The 18,596-nt window shown below is 39.3% G+C and overlaps 1 protein-coding gene across 1 annotated transcript; it reads left to right on the forward strand.

Moving 5' to 3' along the window:
* Nucleotides 1-4,007: 4,007 nt before the first annotated feature.
* On the forward strand, nt 4,008-18,577 carry Eif3m (eukaryotic translation initiation factor 3 subunit M). Its single transcript, XM_027422329.2, has 11 exons — nt 4,008-4,164; nt 6,091-6,223; nt 7,101-7,239; nt 7,677-7,800; nt 8,015-8,109; nt 10,447-10,530; nt 11,326-11,425; nt 12,055-12,136; nt 16,584-16,727; nt 17,880-17,940; nt 18,375-18,577. Exons 1-11 carry the CDS (start codon nt 4,123-4,125, stop codon nt 18,493-18,495), a joined length of 1,125 nt encoding a protein of 374 aa, XP_027278130.1. The 5' UTR covers nt 4,008-4,122; the 3' UTR covers nt 18,496-18,577.
* The last annotated feature ends 19 nt before the right edge of the window (nt 18,578-18,596 follow it).

The raw sequence follows: 18,596 nt of genomic DNA on the forward strand, positions 1-18,596 counted from the left end.
GACTTCAGACTTCAAACTTTCCCAAGTCAGTCAAAATTAGGTTCCTGTGTGTGAGGCAGAGCCCATGTAATAGCACATGAAAACAGGATGGAGGTTTATTTCCTCTTTCGTTCAAACAAGCCCAGAGAAAGGCAGTTGTGGTTGGCACCAGATCTTCTTGGTATCAGGACATGAGGCATATCCCTCCTCTCCCTGCTACTGTGACTTTTACCTTCAAGGCCACAGCTAGGTTTTAGTTGTAGTTGGATTGCTACAGTTCCTACCATCAAATGTTTTATACATCAAAATAGGAAGAAAGACAAAAGCAAAGGAGTCAGCTCTAAAAAAAGTGGTGCCTTGTAAAATTAAAGAGCTCTGGGCCTTTGAGATGGCTCAATGGGTACTGTGCAAGCCAAAGGACCTGAGTTCAAAAGTTATCTCCTAAACACCACATTCACATGGGCCTGCAACCCCGCAGGCCCTCCCCCAACACAGACTCACATCCCCAAATCAGATGGAGGCAGGTAGGCCAAATCCAAGTTTTCCAGAACTTTTAATTAGAAAGAATAAAGAATTAAACAGAGGAGAGCTATCGAGATGGTTCAGTGTGCCAGAGCAATTGTTCTGTCATCACCAGTACCTGAGTTTGAGTCCCCAGCATTCACATAAGCAGTATGCTTGAAATTCAGGAAGTAGAAACAAGAGTTACGTTGTCAAGGTCAGTTGCAGCTACACAATGAGTTTGAGGTCAATCTTGGCTACATGAGACCCCCAACTTAAAAGCAAACCAACACCCATATAAGCTGAAGAAATGGCATTGCTTTCTAGAATATTTAGGGTTTTGTTCAACTTTCTGTTCCTTCTGTTTTGGGGACATGTTTGTGAAAGTCCCAAGGATATGATATAGTAGTGACAGGTTGTCATCGTGGTAGCAAGTGGTAACTCTTACTTTATTGTTTTTGACACACCAGAGACCTCCATTTTATGTCCGGCATTGACTTGGAACCAGCTAATTCCAGTTTCAATGGACTCTAATTTTTTTTCTGAAACATTCAGAATGTCTCCTGCTATTTAGTAGATAGCATTTCTTGCACCATTTGTCTGAATAAAGGGAGCTTTATTTGGAAAAAAATCTTACATGATCAGAAAACATTTTTTTTAAGATTTATTTATTTGTTATGTATACACTCTTCTGCCTCCATTCCAGAAGAGAGCACAAAGATTTCATTACAGATGGTTGTGAGCCACCATGTGGTTGCTAGGAATTGAACTCAGGACCTCTAGAAGAGCAGTCAGTGCTCTTAACTGCTGAGCCATCTCTCCAGCCCCGATCAGAAAACATTTTATTAACTAAAATAATGCTGTCTTTCACTCAGTTAAAAAATAAATTTGATAAAAAGTATCATCAAAAATTGTAGAGGATTGAGCTGGCTAGTTTTAGGTCAACTTGACACAAGTTAGAGTTATCTGAGAGAAGGGAATCTTGATTAAGGAAATGCCTCCATAAGATCAGGCTGTAGGCAAGCCAGTAAGGCATTTGCTTAATTAGTGATCGATTTGGGAGAGTCCAGCCCATTGTGGGTGGTGTCACCTCTGGGCTGGTGGTCCTGGGTTCTATAATAAAGCAGGTTGAGCAAGCCATGGGGAGCAAGCCAGCAAGCAACACCCCTCCATTCCCTCCTGCCTCCAGGTTCCCGCCCTATTGGAGTTCCTGTCCTGATTTCCTTCAAAGATGGACTATGATGTGGAAGTATAAGCCAAATAAACCCTTTTCTCCTCAACTTACTTTTGGTCATGGTGTTTTGTCCCAGCAACAGTAACCCTAATAAGACAAGAACTCAGTTTATTGTTTAGTGATAGAGAGCTTGCCTAGCATACATAAAACCATGGGTTTGATTCTGTCTCTGCAAACATAAACAATAAATAAGCTGCACGCCTTAATTTTGTTCTCCCTGGCAGCTCAAAAACCTGCAATAGTGCCTGTTACCTAATTATGTCAGAGAGATTGAAAATTTTTTTAAATGAACGAGTAAATATCTGAAGCCTCAAATAATTTTGGCCTTATCCTTTCACTATCTCCCTCTTGAGAATCCCCTGAAGTCACATTCTTTTACTTCCCAAAGTCACAGAATATAGTTAAGTGGTTTAAAAAAAAAAGGGAGAGGAGTGACTAAAAAGGGGGAGTGTTAATATTAAAATATTCAGCAATATATATGTATTTTTAAAGAAAGATTTTTTTGATGAGTTAAAATGAAATATTGAAGAAAAAGCAGGTAACACTAAAGTTGAAAACAATTGGATCAACAAATTTTCATCAAGAAAAGGGAAACAAACTGCAAGTATGGTTGAAAAGTATTCATCTCAACGGCCATAGTGGCACAGCCTTTAATCCTAGCACTCGGGAGGCAGAAGCAGGCAGATCTATGTGAGTTTGAGGCCAGCCTGGTCTACAAAGTGATTTCTAGGACAGGCAGAGCTGCTGCACAGAGAAACCCTGCCTCCAAAACAAACAAACAAAAAAGGCAGACAAAAAAAAAAAAGAAAAGTATTAATCTCAGAGAAAATGTCACCTTTCAAAATACCAAAGCAAAGGTTATTGTGCTGATGAGCAAAGATTGCACTCCAGTTTCTGTACCCTGGCTTTGAATTTAACTATTAACTAGTATATCAACATTTTTACAGGACTGTTGGGAATCTTCTCCCATCTACATTTCTGAGAAGAGTATTCTAACATCCCCCACTTCCAACCTCTTCCTCACCTCTCCTCTCTCTCCCTCTCCTCCCCCTCAGAAATCTGCTCCCCTCTCTTCAATTAGCCTCCCTCCTTTTCTTCCTTGAGAGTGTTATTTGATGCTCATTCTACTTTGCAACCCAGTCCCCCTGGAAGATTGTCTTAGTTTGCTTTCCATTGCTGTGATAAAACGTTGACCAAAAACAACATGGGAGAAAGGGTTTATTTCATCTTAAAACTCTCAGGTCATCCCTCCATCGCTGAGGGAAGTGAGGACAGGAACCCATGGAAGGAGCCTGGAGGCAGGAACTGAAAGAGAGGTTTGCTTACTGACTTGTTCCTCATGGCTAGTTCAGCTTGCTTTTTAATACAGCTCAGGGCCAGCTACCCAGGGCTGCACCACCCACAGAGGGCTGGGCCGGCCCACATCAATCATTAATTAAGGAAATGCCTGACAGGCCATTTGATGGGACATTTTCTTAACTGAAGATATCATGTGCATATTCTCTGATGAGATCTGTTTTTACTTTTTCAGCCCATTTTTTAATTGCATTTCCCCTTTATTGCTGCATTTTCAATGTTCTTTATTTAATTGACCCTTCATAGCTCCAAGTTCTGCATCTAGATTCAATCAGCTGCAGACTAAAATATTCTAGGAAAATATTTGTACTAGCTTCGCAGACTTTTCTTGTCATTCCCTAGAAAGCACAGTACATAGAATTTACATTGCATTGGATATTTTAAGTATTCTAGAGATAAAGTATACAGAAGGATACACAGAGGTAATAATAGACACGCACTAAGCCATTTTTACATAAGGGGCTTGACCACCCATAGATTTTGGCATCTTTGGAGGGGAGATCCTGGAGGCAATCCCTAACAGGTAACCAATAGGTACTGTGATATTGTGTATTCTGGATAAGTCCGTATTCGTTAAGTTGGAGCATTCTTTGAAAACTAGTCACTCTTAAGTAGCAAGGAATATTGCTTAGCAACTGGATAAGCAAACTGGTTGAAGCATAACACAGAGAAAAACAAAAGTTCCAAGGCTTTAAGGACAGGGGCTTTAAAGGAAGACTGTCAGAGTCAGCTAGAGCTCACTTAGGTGTAGCTGAGGCAGGCTCAGGCGGCTGCCTGGGGCAGAGCTTGACACGCAGCGGGAGGGCTGGGGACAAATTAGTCCAACCCACCTAAGTTTCCGGGGGAGGTTTTAGGCAGGAGCCCGCGCTGAGGTGAGACAGAACGCAGAACCAGAGGTCTGCCGGGAGGAAGCAACGCTACGGGCTCCGCCCACGAGACCGGCCCTAGCTGGCTGACCCGGAAGTGGTTGTCCGTAACGCCGCGCGGCCCCGCTCCCTTTTCCGGTCGGCGTGGTTCTCGAGCGGAGTGTCTTCCGCAGCCGCGCCTTCACCATGAGCGTCCCGGCTTTCATCGACATCAGCGAGGAAGACCAGGTGCGGTGCGCGGGCGTGGCCCGCGGGGCGGCGGGTGTGGGGGACCTCCGGGACTCAGGCCGTGAGGCGGGGCGCGCTCTCCTAGCCCGGGTCTCGGCGTGCGCGCGGCGGGCGGTCAGGACGCAGGCCTGGCGGGCGTCCGTACTCGTACGAAGTCACGGATGAAGAACTAGAACTTGCCGTGGACCAGGAACGGTGCCCGAGAAGTCCGCGAAAAGAGACTTTGGGCTAGCATCTAAGGGCGTGTCCTCAGCGGCCTGTGTTTCATGCGCTCGCCGGAGTTTCCTGTTCCCACAGTCCCACCTGTCAGCCCCACGTCCGTGCGTGCGGTGAGGCAGATGCACCTGGCGTGCCGTCCCGACTCTTGAAGTTTACCAGTTGAGGTTTACACTTCGGTATACAGGACAGATACTGCTCGTTTCCCCATAACAGAAATGTAATTGTTGAGAGTCTTGGGTAACCTAGTAGACTCTCTTCCGAAGACGTTTGTCTTATTCGTGTTGTGATACCCACTGACAGAAATGTGAGGTTTCATATGTTAAACTTAAGAACTGAGAGGGAGTTATGCACACATAGAAAGATGCAGAAGATATAGTGTTTGATAGCAGTGGACGTGTGTTACCAATAATTGGCTAATGTTTACTGAAAAGGTACTTACCCCAGGGTGTGAATATTGTCATTTTGTCGTTGGTCATATTGTATTGTGCCTGCCTGCCTGCCTTCCTTTCTTTTGTTTTTTTCAAGACAGGGTTTCTCTGTGGCTTTGGAGGCTGTCCTGGAACTAGCTCTTGTAGAATATGCTGGTCTCGAACTCACAGAGATCCGCCTGCCTCTGCCTCCCAAATGCTGGGATTAAAGGTATGCGCCACCAACGCCCGGCTGCTTTTCATTCTTTTTAAGTTTTTCTTCTTTTTTTTTTTTTTTGGTTTTCGAGACAGGGTTTCTTTGTGTACCTTTGGAGCTTATCCTAGAACTAGCTCTTGAACTGCCAGAGATCTGCCTGCCTCTGTTTCCCGAGTTCTGTGATTAAAGGAGGGCACCACCACTGCCTGGCAACAATGCCATTTCTTATGTTACTGTTGGGTAATGCATGAATTTCACAATAGTTATTACTTTCTGGTACATAATTTGATTGCTTCACCATTATGTTTGATAAAATTCCGTTTGACTGGAATTATCTGTCTGTGGTTTCTTTCATTTCTGCCCCATAACCTCTTGTGACCAGCAAGAATGATATAAAAACATTAAACTTGAGCCAGCCAGTGGTGGTGTATGCCTTTAAATCCGGCACTGGGGTGGGAGGATCTCTGAGTTCGAGGCCAGCCTAGTCTACAGAGCAAGTTCCAGGACAGATAGGGCTGTTACACAGAGAAACCCTATCTCAAAATTCTTTTATTTTATTGTTATTTTGTGAGAAGGGTTTCTCTACACAGCCTTGGCTGGCCTGGAACCAGTGGAGATCCCCCTGCCTCTGTCTCAGTTGCTGAAACCACAGTTCCACTCCTTACCACCTGTGCATTTTCTAGTGAAATTCTTTTCTCTGCTGCTTCAGTTTATTTTATTAGATTTCAAAAATCATCTGCAATCATGTTTAAAGATCATAATTAGGGACTAAAGCAGAAATTACTTACTTTAGCAATTAGTTGTTGTGATAGAACCAAAAGCTCTGATGACCCTAATCAGATTGACTTCTCTGCAGTCCCTGTCCCTCCCAGTGGAAATCCCTTGGGTTATATGAGAAAGCATTTGCTTTGAGCAGAATTCAGGTGACAGGAAACTGAAGATGATCTTTGTGAAGTGTGTCTGCATGGGCTCTGTAGGGAGGGGTGAGGGGATCAACACAACTCAAAGTGAACAGGAAGTGTTTTGTCATGAGTCTGTTTTACAAATGAACATAGAGATTTAGCAACCCTATTTGATTCACAGGCAGCTGAACTTCGTGCTTATTTGAAATCAAAAGGAGCTGAGATCTCAGAAGAGAACTCGGAAGGTGGACTTCATGTAGATTTAGCTCAGATTATTGAAGCCTGTGATGTGTGTCTGAAGGAAGATGATAAAGGTTTGTTTTAATTTTTTCTACAAAATATTTCTTATTAACCATAAGAACTTCTCTACCTTAAAATTTTTCTTGTCAGTTGTATGCTTTAGTTTGAGACTTTTAAGATTTCTAAACAGTGTGGAAGGGAAAGGATATAATCAGAATATAGGAAAATAGTTTTTAAATTAAAGATTTCCAAGCAGTTGTTTTTAATGTAATCTTTTCATAATTTCATTTTTTTTTCTGTTAGACCTGTAAAGTATGCCATTTTGGGGGGACACCTTTTATTTATTTATTCTACAAATACTAGATGTTGATTGTTTTAAAATGATCTGAAGAGGTTGGATAGACATCAATCAAAGAGAGCATTTCAAGTAATATATATTAGGCTGCTCCCCATTTATTGATATACAGCTAGAATTTCTATACTGTGAGTTCTGAAATCTTTGTTAAAGTTGAAAGATTAAACTATGTGAAATTAATATCTTTAATACTTGAAAGTGAGTTAGCCAGCTAGAAGTTAAACAGCCTTTTATTTCTAAGTAATTCTCTACATGAGCTACAAAGTTTTCTTTAGTTGAGAGATGCTGGCCTAAAATCCAGCCTGTTATTTCAAGATTATTGATATTATGCTAATCATAAAAATCATAAAAGAAAAATAAATGAACATGTAAATGATCACCCGCTTTCTGAATGTTGGCTTTGCAATGGTGTTGGTGCAGTGTAAAATCATGGATGCTATATACTTACTGCTCTCCCTGAGATCAAGTGTCTTAAACTTTCACAATAGTCAAACTATTTTAGAGCGTCTTTGTATTACAACACTAGAAATACATACTGAACTAGCTAGCCATGCTAAATGTTGTGTCTGCTGATTTTGTTCTTGTTGCCTATGTAGATGTTGAAAGTGTGATGAACAGTGTGGTATCCCTCCTCTTGATCCTGGAACCAGACAAGCAAGAAGCATTGATTGAAAGTCTGTGTGAAAAGTTAGTCAAGTTTCGGGAAGGTGAACGCCCGTCTCTGAGACTACAATTGTAAGTTAAAACTGGAGGCTGGAGAGATGGCTCTGCAGAAGACCTGAGTTTGGTTCCTATCTCTCATGTCAGGCCAGCTTCTGCTAGTACCTGTGCAGGCAGTATGCACATGCAAGTACACACACACACACACACACACACACACACACACACACACACACTTTAGAATAATAAAGATAAATCTTTTAGAAACAAGCACTCAAAGGGCTGTTTGTATGGTATAAATTGGGATGTTAAAAGCAGGAATTTAGGGATTTGACTGTCAGCAACTTTTGTTAGCTTTTTCTTGGGCAGTCTCTTAACTTTCTGTGCCCCAGGTCCCTTTTTTGTACTATGAAGTAGTTATTAGTGCCTCCTCAGGCTTGTTGTGAGAGCAGATAACTTCAGTTAGTACTTTGCTTGCTGACCTCAGACATTGTTACTTGTTTGTTAACCAGGCTCAGCAACCTTTTCCACGGGATGGATAAGAACACTCCTGTAAGATACACAGTGTACTGCAGCCTCATCAAGGTGGCAGCATCGTGTGGGGCCATCCAGTACATCCCAACTGAGCTGGATCAAGTGAGTGTTTTGTGGAGTGCCTGTTCTGTTGGTAGGAAACATTGCTTACTTAGGTTGTGGCTTGTGGGCTGTAGTTCTTTGAGACAGGCCTCAGACTTGCTGTGTAGTTGTGGATGAGCTTGAACTGATCCTCTTGCCCACTCTGCCTTGTGTTTTAAACTGAGCATGTGCTGCTTAGCTGTGTTAATAAGTTCTTTCCTAAATCTCATTGTAGGTGAGAAAATGGATTTCCGACTGGAAGCTCACCACTGAAAAGAAACACACCCTTTTAAGACTACTTTATGAGGCACTCGTGGATTGTAAGAAAAGGTATTCAGAAGTACTATACTGATGATCTCCCCAGCTGCTTAAGTAGGTGGGGACATTTCTTGAAGACAAGCTGAGCCAGTAGTTTTCCTTCATTCTCCACAGTCATCAGAATTCTATTCCTTTTTAGCTACTAAGTTAAAAGATAATTGCAAAGACTAACTGGGTCAGGGCTGGGGATAGAGCATAATTAGTAGAGTGCTTGCATGAGTGAAGCCCTGACTTACATACCCAGAAAGAAACACTTAAACCAGATGTGGTGGTGTGGGTCTCTGATCCTGGCAGTGGGTAGTTTACTCCATACTAGCCTGCTTGTGACAAGATTTTTACCAGTTGTCAGTAAAGGGGTGAGAGGAAGTATTTACTTCAAAGATCATTTCAGATGGAGTGTATTCGGACTCTTAAGAGGACAGGTGTGTATTTCAGTGTTTAGGCTGTGGTGTCAGGCCTCTGGAATTCAGATGTTGAATAGAATAGACTGCTTAGTGTATCTGTAGAACCTCAAAGTAGAAACAGTACTACCACTCCTTGCCACTACCACTCCTTGCCTCAGGTCACATCACAGATGGGGTTTTAAAGGCTTCATTACTAAGCAAACACTGGTTAGCATTGAATATGACTTATCTTTTCCTGTTAACACGTTTCATTTTTAAGTTCTCCTTTAGGAATTGAGGTTTTGGGAGGTGGGGTGGGTTTTCCTTTTTTCTTTTTCTTTTTCTTTTTTCTGGTTTTTCAAGACAGGGTTTCTCTGTGGCTTTGGAGCCTGTCCTGGAACTAGCTCTTGTAGACCAGGCCGGTCTCAAACTCACAGAGATCCACCTGCCTCTGCCCCCCAAGTGCTGGGATTAAAGGTGTGCGCCACCACCACCCAGCTAGGAATTAAGCTGATTTTTTTCTAGCACAGTGGTTTTAGGTGATAGGTATTTGATTGGCTGTGAATGTCAGGTACTTGCTGGAGTTGATAATTTTTCCCTGAAAAATTTTTCTTCATCATTGCTTGTTTGGCTCTTAGTCTGTTATGTGTAGAAAGGAAATAATTGAATTCCAGAGCTTTTCTCAGAGAAATCAAGGTAAGTCAGTGACATCTGCCAGGGCTATTGGATATGATCTGGTGTTAGCTATTAAAATACACATAACCACTACTGAATATTTTCTCCCTCTTATTTATTTTTAAAAAAACTTTATTGTGTGTTTGTTTTATTTTTATGTGTAGGGATATTTTGCCTACGTCTATGTCTGCTTACCATATGGGTGTCTATATTTTAAAGACTGATCCTAGTTAGCTAAGCCTTTATGTCCTGCCATGCTGTTCATTTAAAATGGAATATTTGATTTTTAATAAAAAGTCTTGTTTGAGATGTGCTAGATTTAAGTATACTCTGGTTGCTAAAGTTGAAAGACATGGTATGCCTGTGATGGAGAATAAGATAATTAACTATGAGTAGTCATGGGGTTTCTTAATGCTTTCCTTTGGATTTTTATAATTAGAGCACTGTGTTTAAGATGTTAAGTGCCAGCCAGGCATTGGTGGTGCATGCCTTTAATCCCAGCACTCCGGAGGCAGAGGCAGGCGGATCTCTAAGTTTCGAAGCCAGCCTGGTCTACAGAGCGAGTGCCAGGATAGGCTCCAAAGCTACCCAGAGAAACCCTGTCTCAAAAAACCAGGGGGGGGAAAAAAAAGATGTTAAGTGCCACATAACTATGCTTATGTTTGTCTTTGCACTTAAGGCAAACATAGTTCTTCAGTGCTGCTTAACGTTGAATGTAGATAGGAATGGGAAAATTTTTAGAAAAAGAAAGGGGGGAACCTAATTTTTCTCCGCTTAACAATAATTTCTGAACTGGCTGAAGATTCACAAATGAAATGAAATAAGAAAGGGCAAAGATAAATAAATGCTGGGTTTGTTTGCTTGATTTTAGGAGGTTATAGGACACTCTACCCCTGAGCTACATCCCCAGCCAGGATAAGCATTTTATTAGCATCCAAGTCGAATAAATATATTCAATTATTCTATCCCTTTTAATAATAGTAAAAATTGACCATCCACATAATTAATTTTAAGGATATTTGAAATCGGAAAGCTATTTTAAGCAGTGATTTAAGTGCCTGCTATTTACTCAACAGCCATACTGTCCTGACAACTTGTCTTGAGCCTTTACACTCACCTCTTTACCTGGCAAGTTATCTTGCCCTGCCTTTCACCTTAACTTGTTTCACCGTAAAGGGAAATTTCTATTTTGGGTCTCAGCTTACCTTGGGAGCAGCCATCTTGGTCACATGTATTTGTAGAGGATGATTGACTAACAAAATTCAAACTATTAAAATGATGCTTTTTCTAGTGATGCTGCATCAAAGGTCATGGTGGAGTTGCTGGGGAGTTACACAGAAGACAATGCTTCCCAGGCTCGAGTTGATGCCCACAGGTAACTTTGAGCATTGCTTGGGTGAGCACTTGCCAACAACTAGATGAGCTATAGAATTCAGTTCAGCAACTGACATAATCTCTGCAACCGCCAGTAGGCCAGAGCTAGTCAGTAGCACATTGAGGATTGATAATACATGTGAAATAGCCACTTGGTGTTTACTGTACAGGCATAGGCTGTTTGTGACTAATAAGCACAGCTGAAGAATTAGAACTTATTCTGAGGTCAGTTTCTCTTAATAAGGTATGTAGACGGAAAAGTTTGGTTACTTGTCATGATTTAGCTAATTGCTAATGAGAAACTAAGGATTCTCATAGCCCTAGATTTAACATAACAGGCTGGAATTGGATTTTTATGACATTTCCATATAGGGTTATTAATGCCCATAGACTTGGACACAGTAGGGGTTGGCACACAGATAGTGGCAAAGATCGCTGCTTTGGAGTTAGATTATCAGTGTTTAAACTTTCACCTCGGACCTTAAGTTGTATTTCGAGATGAGTTTCTTGTTTTTCTGAGTATCTTTCATGATCTCTAACACGGTCATGAGAACAGTGTATAAGGGTGAATGAGATGTGACACCTGTGAGCTCTTTGGTTGCATTACAGCTAACAAAGCACATCTCAATAAAAACATACTGACCTGTTTTAACCCAAATTTGTATCCTCTGCTGAAATATTGAACTCTTAGTTTTTCTGAATTAAAATTCTTATGATCTGCACAGTAATGAGAGACTAGCTAGGATTCCAAGGTCCTTTTTGTAAGTAAAACAAGGCTTTTTGTTTTCTTATCGAGGTGTATTGTGCGGGCACTGAAGGATCCAAATGCCTTTCTTTTTGACCATCTTCTTACTCTAAAGCCAGTCAAATTTTTGGAAGGCGAGCTTATCCATGATGTAAGTGATTTGTTCTTTGGTATGAATAATGTTCTCTCTGGAGTCTTACATAATGAAGCAGCAGTCCCCTTTGTTTGGAATTCATGCAGGAGGTTACTGGAGAGACCCTACCCTCTGTTGGGAACAGACTGGTATTAGGATTAGGACCAGATTTATCTATCTACTAAACACTGTACCTTTATCTTCTTTCTTAGTCTGGACATTTTGAGCTTCAGTAATACACATTTCTTTTTATTACTTAATATTACTGCCCCAGATTAAGATAAAATACATGAATATCCAGTCTTGGTCCCAGCATTTGGAAGGCTGGAGCAAGAGGATCAAAAGTTTAACACCAGCATGAACTATATATAACAAGACATTCTCTTAGAAACAAAAGAATCCATGTTCGTAGTTTTGAAGGCAACTAATTTTTTGTATTGTTTTCCATTTGTGCTAGGTAGTTTAGAGCTCAGTGTACTTCCTGATTTGTTTATTTTTTTAATGAACTAGATGGGTTGTTGGGCAGTAACCTGGTGAAGGCTTCCACACTAACCATGGAGAATTATTGTTAGAAGTCAGTGCCATAAAATGTCCTGAATGTACATCCAGCTTCTGTCTTGATAATATTTTGTCTCTTATCTCTATAGTTATTAACCATTTTTGTGAGTGCTAAATTGGCATCATATGTCAAGTTCTATCAGAATAATAAAGATTTCATTGATTCACTTGGTAAGTATTGGGTTTTGATTGGGTTGGTTTTTGTTTGTTTTGAGGGAAAGACAGGAATGAGCATGAGCCATTACACCTGGCATACTTATTTTAAAAGCTGGCAAGATTTGATGATGAAAGGCTAATGGTTAAAATAGATTTTTTTTAAACATTATTGTTTGTAATGCATGATGAGGTATTAAAAAATAATGTAGTTGCAGAATTGTATCAAGTTTCTCCTCCCCCCTTTAATAAATAATATTCCATGTATGGTTGACTCCACTGCTAAATAGATATGTAGTGATATTTGCACAGTAATAAAAGCTCTGAACTACATTTGGAAGACAGTGTAAGAAATCTGAATTTATCTCAGGTGGTTTTGTTTTGTGGTTTTAATTAAAATTTTAGTTTCTGGTGTATGTGTGCGTATACATACATGTATAATGTCAGAAGACAACTTGGAGGAGTCTGTTCTACTGTGTGTGGATTCTAGGTTTCAAACTTGGGTTGTTAAGCCTGAGAGCAAGTGTCTTTCCTAGCCAAGCCAGCCTTTGAACAGGTTTTAAATGTTCTAAAACTCACAGATTTTGGTTTTGTTTAAATACTTAAGGCAGCTGAAATAAAGGGACTTTATTTTCCTCGTAGGCAGCAATTGAAATACAGTAGAGGTTGATTTGTGTTTCATATTAAGTCAAATGATTTAACCTTTTTAGCTATGTGAGATATAGGAACTGAAGATGACTGTTGGAATTTATTTGACTAAACTTATTTTGTAGTTTGGTTAACCTTAATTCCAGTCACCTGTACATTCTGTCCAGCTATTGGTTTGGGGGAAAGTTGACTTTATTTGAACATAAGGCATTTGAAATACACCAAGATTAAATAGACCCATGAGTGTCTGTGTAGAATAGTCTACCAGGTGCACTAGACCCAGAAAACCACATTCTGTCCCAGTTAATTTGCTTTGTGGCATGAAGCCGTGTGATGGAATGTTAATGTCAGCAACCTCTTTATTTACGCACCAAGGCAAAAGGAGTAGTAATTAACACTTTGACACTCCCCCATCGATGTGTAATTGACTGTTTCAAAGGAGCACTGGTTCATAAGCTATTGCATGCATTAAAACTGCGTTTTCTATATTGCAGCATTTTAAGACAAGGGTCAGTGACAATGCAGAAATTGCTCAATGATGCACATTTTTTTATTACTGCATTAAGGTTTTGACATATTAGTAATGAATAAATGTTTCCATAAAATTAGATTTTTTATAACTTTAAAATTGAAATACGATGGAGAGCCCTGAGCCTTCCTCTAGGAAGGGAGCCCAGTTCATAAACCAAAGTGCTGCTGCCTTCAGATCTGTAACTCAAGCTTCACCTGCATCATAGTTTACCTTTTCAGAACAGGAGTTCTAAAGGCTGCATGTTTGGTTCCTTGTTTAAAAGCAAGCTATTTAGACAGAAATAAATGATTTCATGCAATTCATTACAGGAATAATCTTTATTCCTTTGATACATTTGTTTTCATTTACAGTAGGGGCCCTGCACAAGAGCATCAGTAAACTATTTAAAGGGTATTTTTAGAAGCTAGAGAGAGATCTCAGTGGGTAAAGGTACGTGGTGTGCAAGCATGAGAACGGGGTCAGATCTGAGTACCCATATCAAGCTGGGCAAGGCAGTCTGTCTTACCCCAGTGTTGGTCATGCGGGGACAGGCAGATCTCAAGGTCTGCAGACTAGGCAGTCTGCAAAATGGTCAGATCCAGGTTCAGTGAGAGCCTTTTCTCAAGGTGGAGAAGGTATAGTGGGAGACACAGCTTTACTAACCTCTTCCATAAGCACAGGCTCCTGTGCATGCAGTTTTTAATCAGACCTTCAGAATTTGAAAAGTCTGTATTGTTTTTTCATATTCAGAGGCCTGTGTTTATGCACGTAGAACTGAGAATGTGAAGGGATTTTAAAGAAATTTCTAATATTTTTTGATAGGAACAAATTCCTAACTGCTAATTTATTGTGCCAACTAAAAAACAAATTCCCTAATTTGTCTTTTTTTTTTTTTTTTTGACATCTTCAACTAGAAATTGGCTTTATTTAACAGATACTTTAGGAGAAATGTTATTACATGTTTATGTTGGCAGTTTTATATGTATTATTAGGTATTTATTACAGTGAAAATCAAGTTAAAAGTATTATATTCCACAGGTGGTATTAGATTGTCAAAACATTTTTTTTTTTTTTTAATTAACACTGACAACTTGGGCCAATCATATCATTATCTTGTGTCACCTAAATTGCCCTAACATGTCCACATGTAATCTGGTGTTACCCAGTTGCTACCTTCTTGCTTCAGAAAGTTAATCATCATCTTATTTGCATTTGTTAATTAGGGTTAATGTGCACTAATTAATTTTTTGATGCTTGTAGATTACCATTAAACTCAGCAATACTTACTTGTGTACCTCATTCATTTGAGTTATGATGATCATGTTTTTTTGTTGAATCTGTGCCAAATCGGAAGCCTGTATCGCAATTACATCTAATTAACAGATGATCATGCCCTGTATTAACGAGCTTCCCTAGTCTTCAACTAATACATGGATGTTTTAACTGACATTTTATTTGTGGGTGCCTAAATAACTTTTAACAATACACTTGAGATAAGTCTATTTTTAAAACTCGTTTTGATAATATAGACTGTCAAAACAAGTACCTAACACTCTGCTAGAGTTCTGCTTAGGACCAGGTTAAAGATTCAAAGAACTATCTAGGTGTGGTGGTGCACACCTTTATTCCTAGCACTTGGGAGGCGGAGTCAGGCAGATCTCCGAGTTCAAGGCCAGCCTGCTCTTCATAGTGAGTTCCAAGACAGGGCTGTGTAGAGAGATCTTGTCTCAAAAGGGAGGCGGGGGAGATCCCAAGAGCTTTAGAATTTGTAGATGATTTTGTGTTTTTACACTGTTTTATAAATGGGCTTAAATTCTCTGCCTACAATTTCTACTTTGTAACTGTTAATTACTTGATCTCTTTTGGTTTGATTTCTTTTTTTTAAGAAAAAGGATAAGATAATTTATTATGTTTATTTCTACTTCTAACAATTTGTGATCTGAATAATAAGTGTGTATCATTAGAGATTATAGTATAAATACTAAATGATTTGTACAATTTTATTCTTTGGCCTTAACAAACATGCAAATCTGCTAACAGTACAATTTTAATACAGAGTATATAGGCCTGTAAATGTTAGATGATAAACTTTTTTTTTAATTTTTATTTTTATTCTTTTATTAGTTCAAATTAGGAACAACCATGTTTCACATGTCAATCCCTACTCCCTCTCCCCCCCCCAACAACCCACCTACCCCTAGCCATCCCCCCTCCACTCCCCAGGCAGGGTAAGGCCCTCAAAAGGGGCTCCCCAAAGTCTACCATTAGATGATAAACAAACTTTGACAGTCCTGTTTTGCAAATACTAAATCCAGAGGGACCAGAAGGGAAATGGTATATGAAAATATAACCTAATAAGATAGGCATGGAGCCAGGCGTTGGTGGCACACACCTTTAATCCCAGCACTTGGGAGGCAGAGCCAGGTGAGTTCGAGGCCAGCCTGGTCTCCAGAGCGAGACCAAAGGATAGGCTCCAAAGCTACACAGAGAAACCCTGTCTCAAAAAACTGAGGGGAAAAAAAAGAGATACCAGCCTGGTCTCCAGAGCGAGACCAAAGGATAGGCTCCAAAGCTACACAGAGAAACCCTGTCTCAAAAAACTGAGGGGAAAAAAAAGAGATAGGCATGGTGGTGTACATCTTTAAATCTCAGCACTCAGGAGGCAGAGGTAGGCAGACCTCTGAGTTCGAGGACAGCCAGGGCTACAAAGAGAAACTCTGTCTGGAAAGAAGGAAGGAAGGAAGGAAGGAGAGAAGGAAGGAAGGAGGGAAATAGGGAAATATAAGTTAAAAGTTTAAGACGTGTATGTGTGTGTGAAGCACTCGGAACCAAACTCGGTGCCTTATTGTTGTTAGGCAAGCACTACACCATCAAAAATACAAAACATGTTCATCAAGAGCTCCTCACTTTAAATAACAGGATTCTTTACTTATTTTCTAGTACTAGTGACACAGAACCTATTTAAATGAAGAGCTCTTGGTGAACATAAGCTTTAGGTAATTTGATTATGAAATATGCTATATATTTTTCATCTAAAACATTATAAAAATAAACAAAACCTTTAGAGGCTAAAAAAAGTATTTGTAGCCCATACTTAACTTTAGACCTAATCACCTGTATTCTATTTCTCATTACTATAAGATAATATAGTTTATAAAAAAAAAAAAAATCAGTGCTCTAATGCCAAATATAACTTGTCAGGTTTGTTCTATGTAAGTGCTCACACATAGTGACAACTACATCATAAGTATGATTGTGCAAACCTTTGTGTGGTCACTCAACGAGGTTCATTGTTCTGTTATTCAGGCCTGTTACATGAACAAAATATGGCAAAAATGAGACTCCTCACTTTCATGGGAATGGCAGTGGAAAATAAAGAGATTTCTTTTGATACAATGCAACAAGAGCTACAGATTGGAGCTGATGATGTTGAAGCATTTGTTATTGATGGTAAGGCAATAGAACATTCTTTTTCTTTCTTTTTTTCTTTCTTTCTCTTTTTTTTTCTTTCTTTCTTTTTTTTTTTTTTTTGAGACAGGGTTTCTCTGTATTGTTTTGGAGCCTGTCCTGGAACTTGCTTGGTAGACCAGGCTGGCCTCGAACTCACAGAGATGTGCCTCTGCCTCCTGAGTGTTGGGATTAAAGTTGTGCACCACCAACGCCCGGCACAATAGAACATTCTTACTGCTTTCTAGAATATCTAGATATGGTTCCTAAGATTTTTATCTTGAAGATAAGCATTATTCTAACAATGCTGGTTTGTTTGGTAGATATGTTTGTTTAGCAGGTAACACATTTATTTGTAGAATGAAAAGTCATTGAATATATAAATTCTGTGGCTTTAGGCTTTTGTCCTGTTTTCCAAAATCTCACAGTATGCTACCTGCAGTGGTTAGAAGCAGGGATGTCTCCTTGGGGGTGCTGATGCATACTTATAATCCTAACACTTTGAAGGTTGAGGCAGAAGACTACCACAAGTCAACCAGGAGTATATACAAGACTGTCTTAAAACAACAGAAATTTTAGCCTACGCCTTCCTGTAGGACAGAAATGTGTACGTTATTTGTGATCATAAAAACATTAATGCAATAGAATGATATAACTTAACCAGGAATATTTTTCCAAACTTTTTAGTTATGAAAATTGGAAAGATTGTATTGTTAGTAAAATGTATACAACTGTTGGCTTGGTTTCTAATAATCTTAAGTTTCCAGTAGTCGTCTAAAGAAGTAATACCTTATTTGAAGGCTAAAGAATAGAATTCTTTGTTTTGACAGGGTCAAAAATGTGGCCCAAGCTGGAATTAAACTCAAGACAGCTAGCTCTCCTGTCTCAGCCTCCCAAGGTCTGTGAGCCACTGTGCCTGCCTTTTGAACTAGAGTGCCCAGTGAAAACATTATAACACTGTATTTGCTTCAGCATTTATCAGATACCATATAACCTTCCTCCTGGTTACATTTTCTGTGTTAGGTTCAAAGAGCTGATCTTTTAAAATAATGTTATCTACAAATACAGAGTTTTATTCTCACCAATTGGTCATACCTTAGCTATTTTTCCATAGCAATTGAGTTTGTATTACCAACATGTAAAAATCTCTTTCAGCTGTAAGAACTAAAATGGTCTACTGCAAAATTGATCAGACCCAGAGAAAAGTAGTTGTCAGGTAAGAACTGTAATACTTTGCTTCCTCCTGTAGTACAATTTAATTTGTTCTGATTATTTCACTTAAATGTTTAAGAGAACCAAGGAAGTGTCCTTACCAGTTGGCTGTAGTTAAACAGTGGCTGTTTATCATAATTTTATTAAGGTTCAGACCGAATGTGATTAGCTTATTTAATGAAAGAGTCCTATTTTCCAGCACATTTCATTTAATGGCTAAGCACTGGCTAGAATACTAATGACTTTGTGTCTGCTTTATAGTTGTTAAAGAAATCAGTCTGGTAAAAGAGTTTCTAAAAATAAATAACCTAATGCTAAATTCTCCTTTAACTCTAAAGTGATATTTAAATTTGATTTGAGGAAGATTCAACTGTGTAACATTTTGAAAGAATACTCAACAATTAAAAGGTTGACTAATATTTTGTTCTTAATTTTTAGTCACAGCACACATCGGACATTTGGAAAACAGCAGTGGCAGCAGCTGTACGACACTCTAAATGCCTGGAAACTAAACTTGAACAAAGTGAAAAATAGCCTTTTGAGTCTTTCAGATACCTGAATTTTTATACAAATAATTTTGTTCTTTCTTTGAGGAAAAAAAGTTCTAAGTCATAGTAAAAAACATTATCAACTAAAATTGACTAGTGTGGCCATTTATTT

The sequence above is a fragment of the Cricetulus griseus genome, chromosome 6 (genome assembly GCF_003668045.3).
Source record: "Cricetulus griseus strain 17A/GY chromosome 6, alternate assembly CriGri-PICRH-1.0, whole genome shotgun sequence".
Taxonomy (NCBI): Eukaryota; Metazoa; Chordata; class Mammalia; order Rodentia; family Cricetidae; genus Cricetulus; species Cricetulus griseus.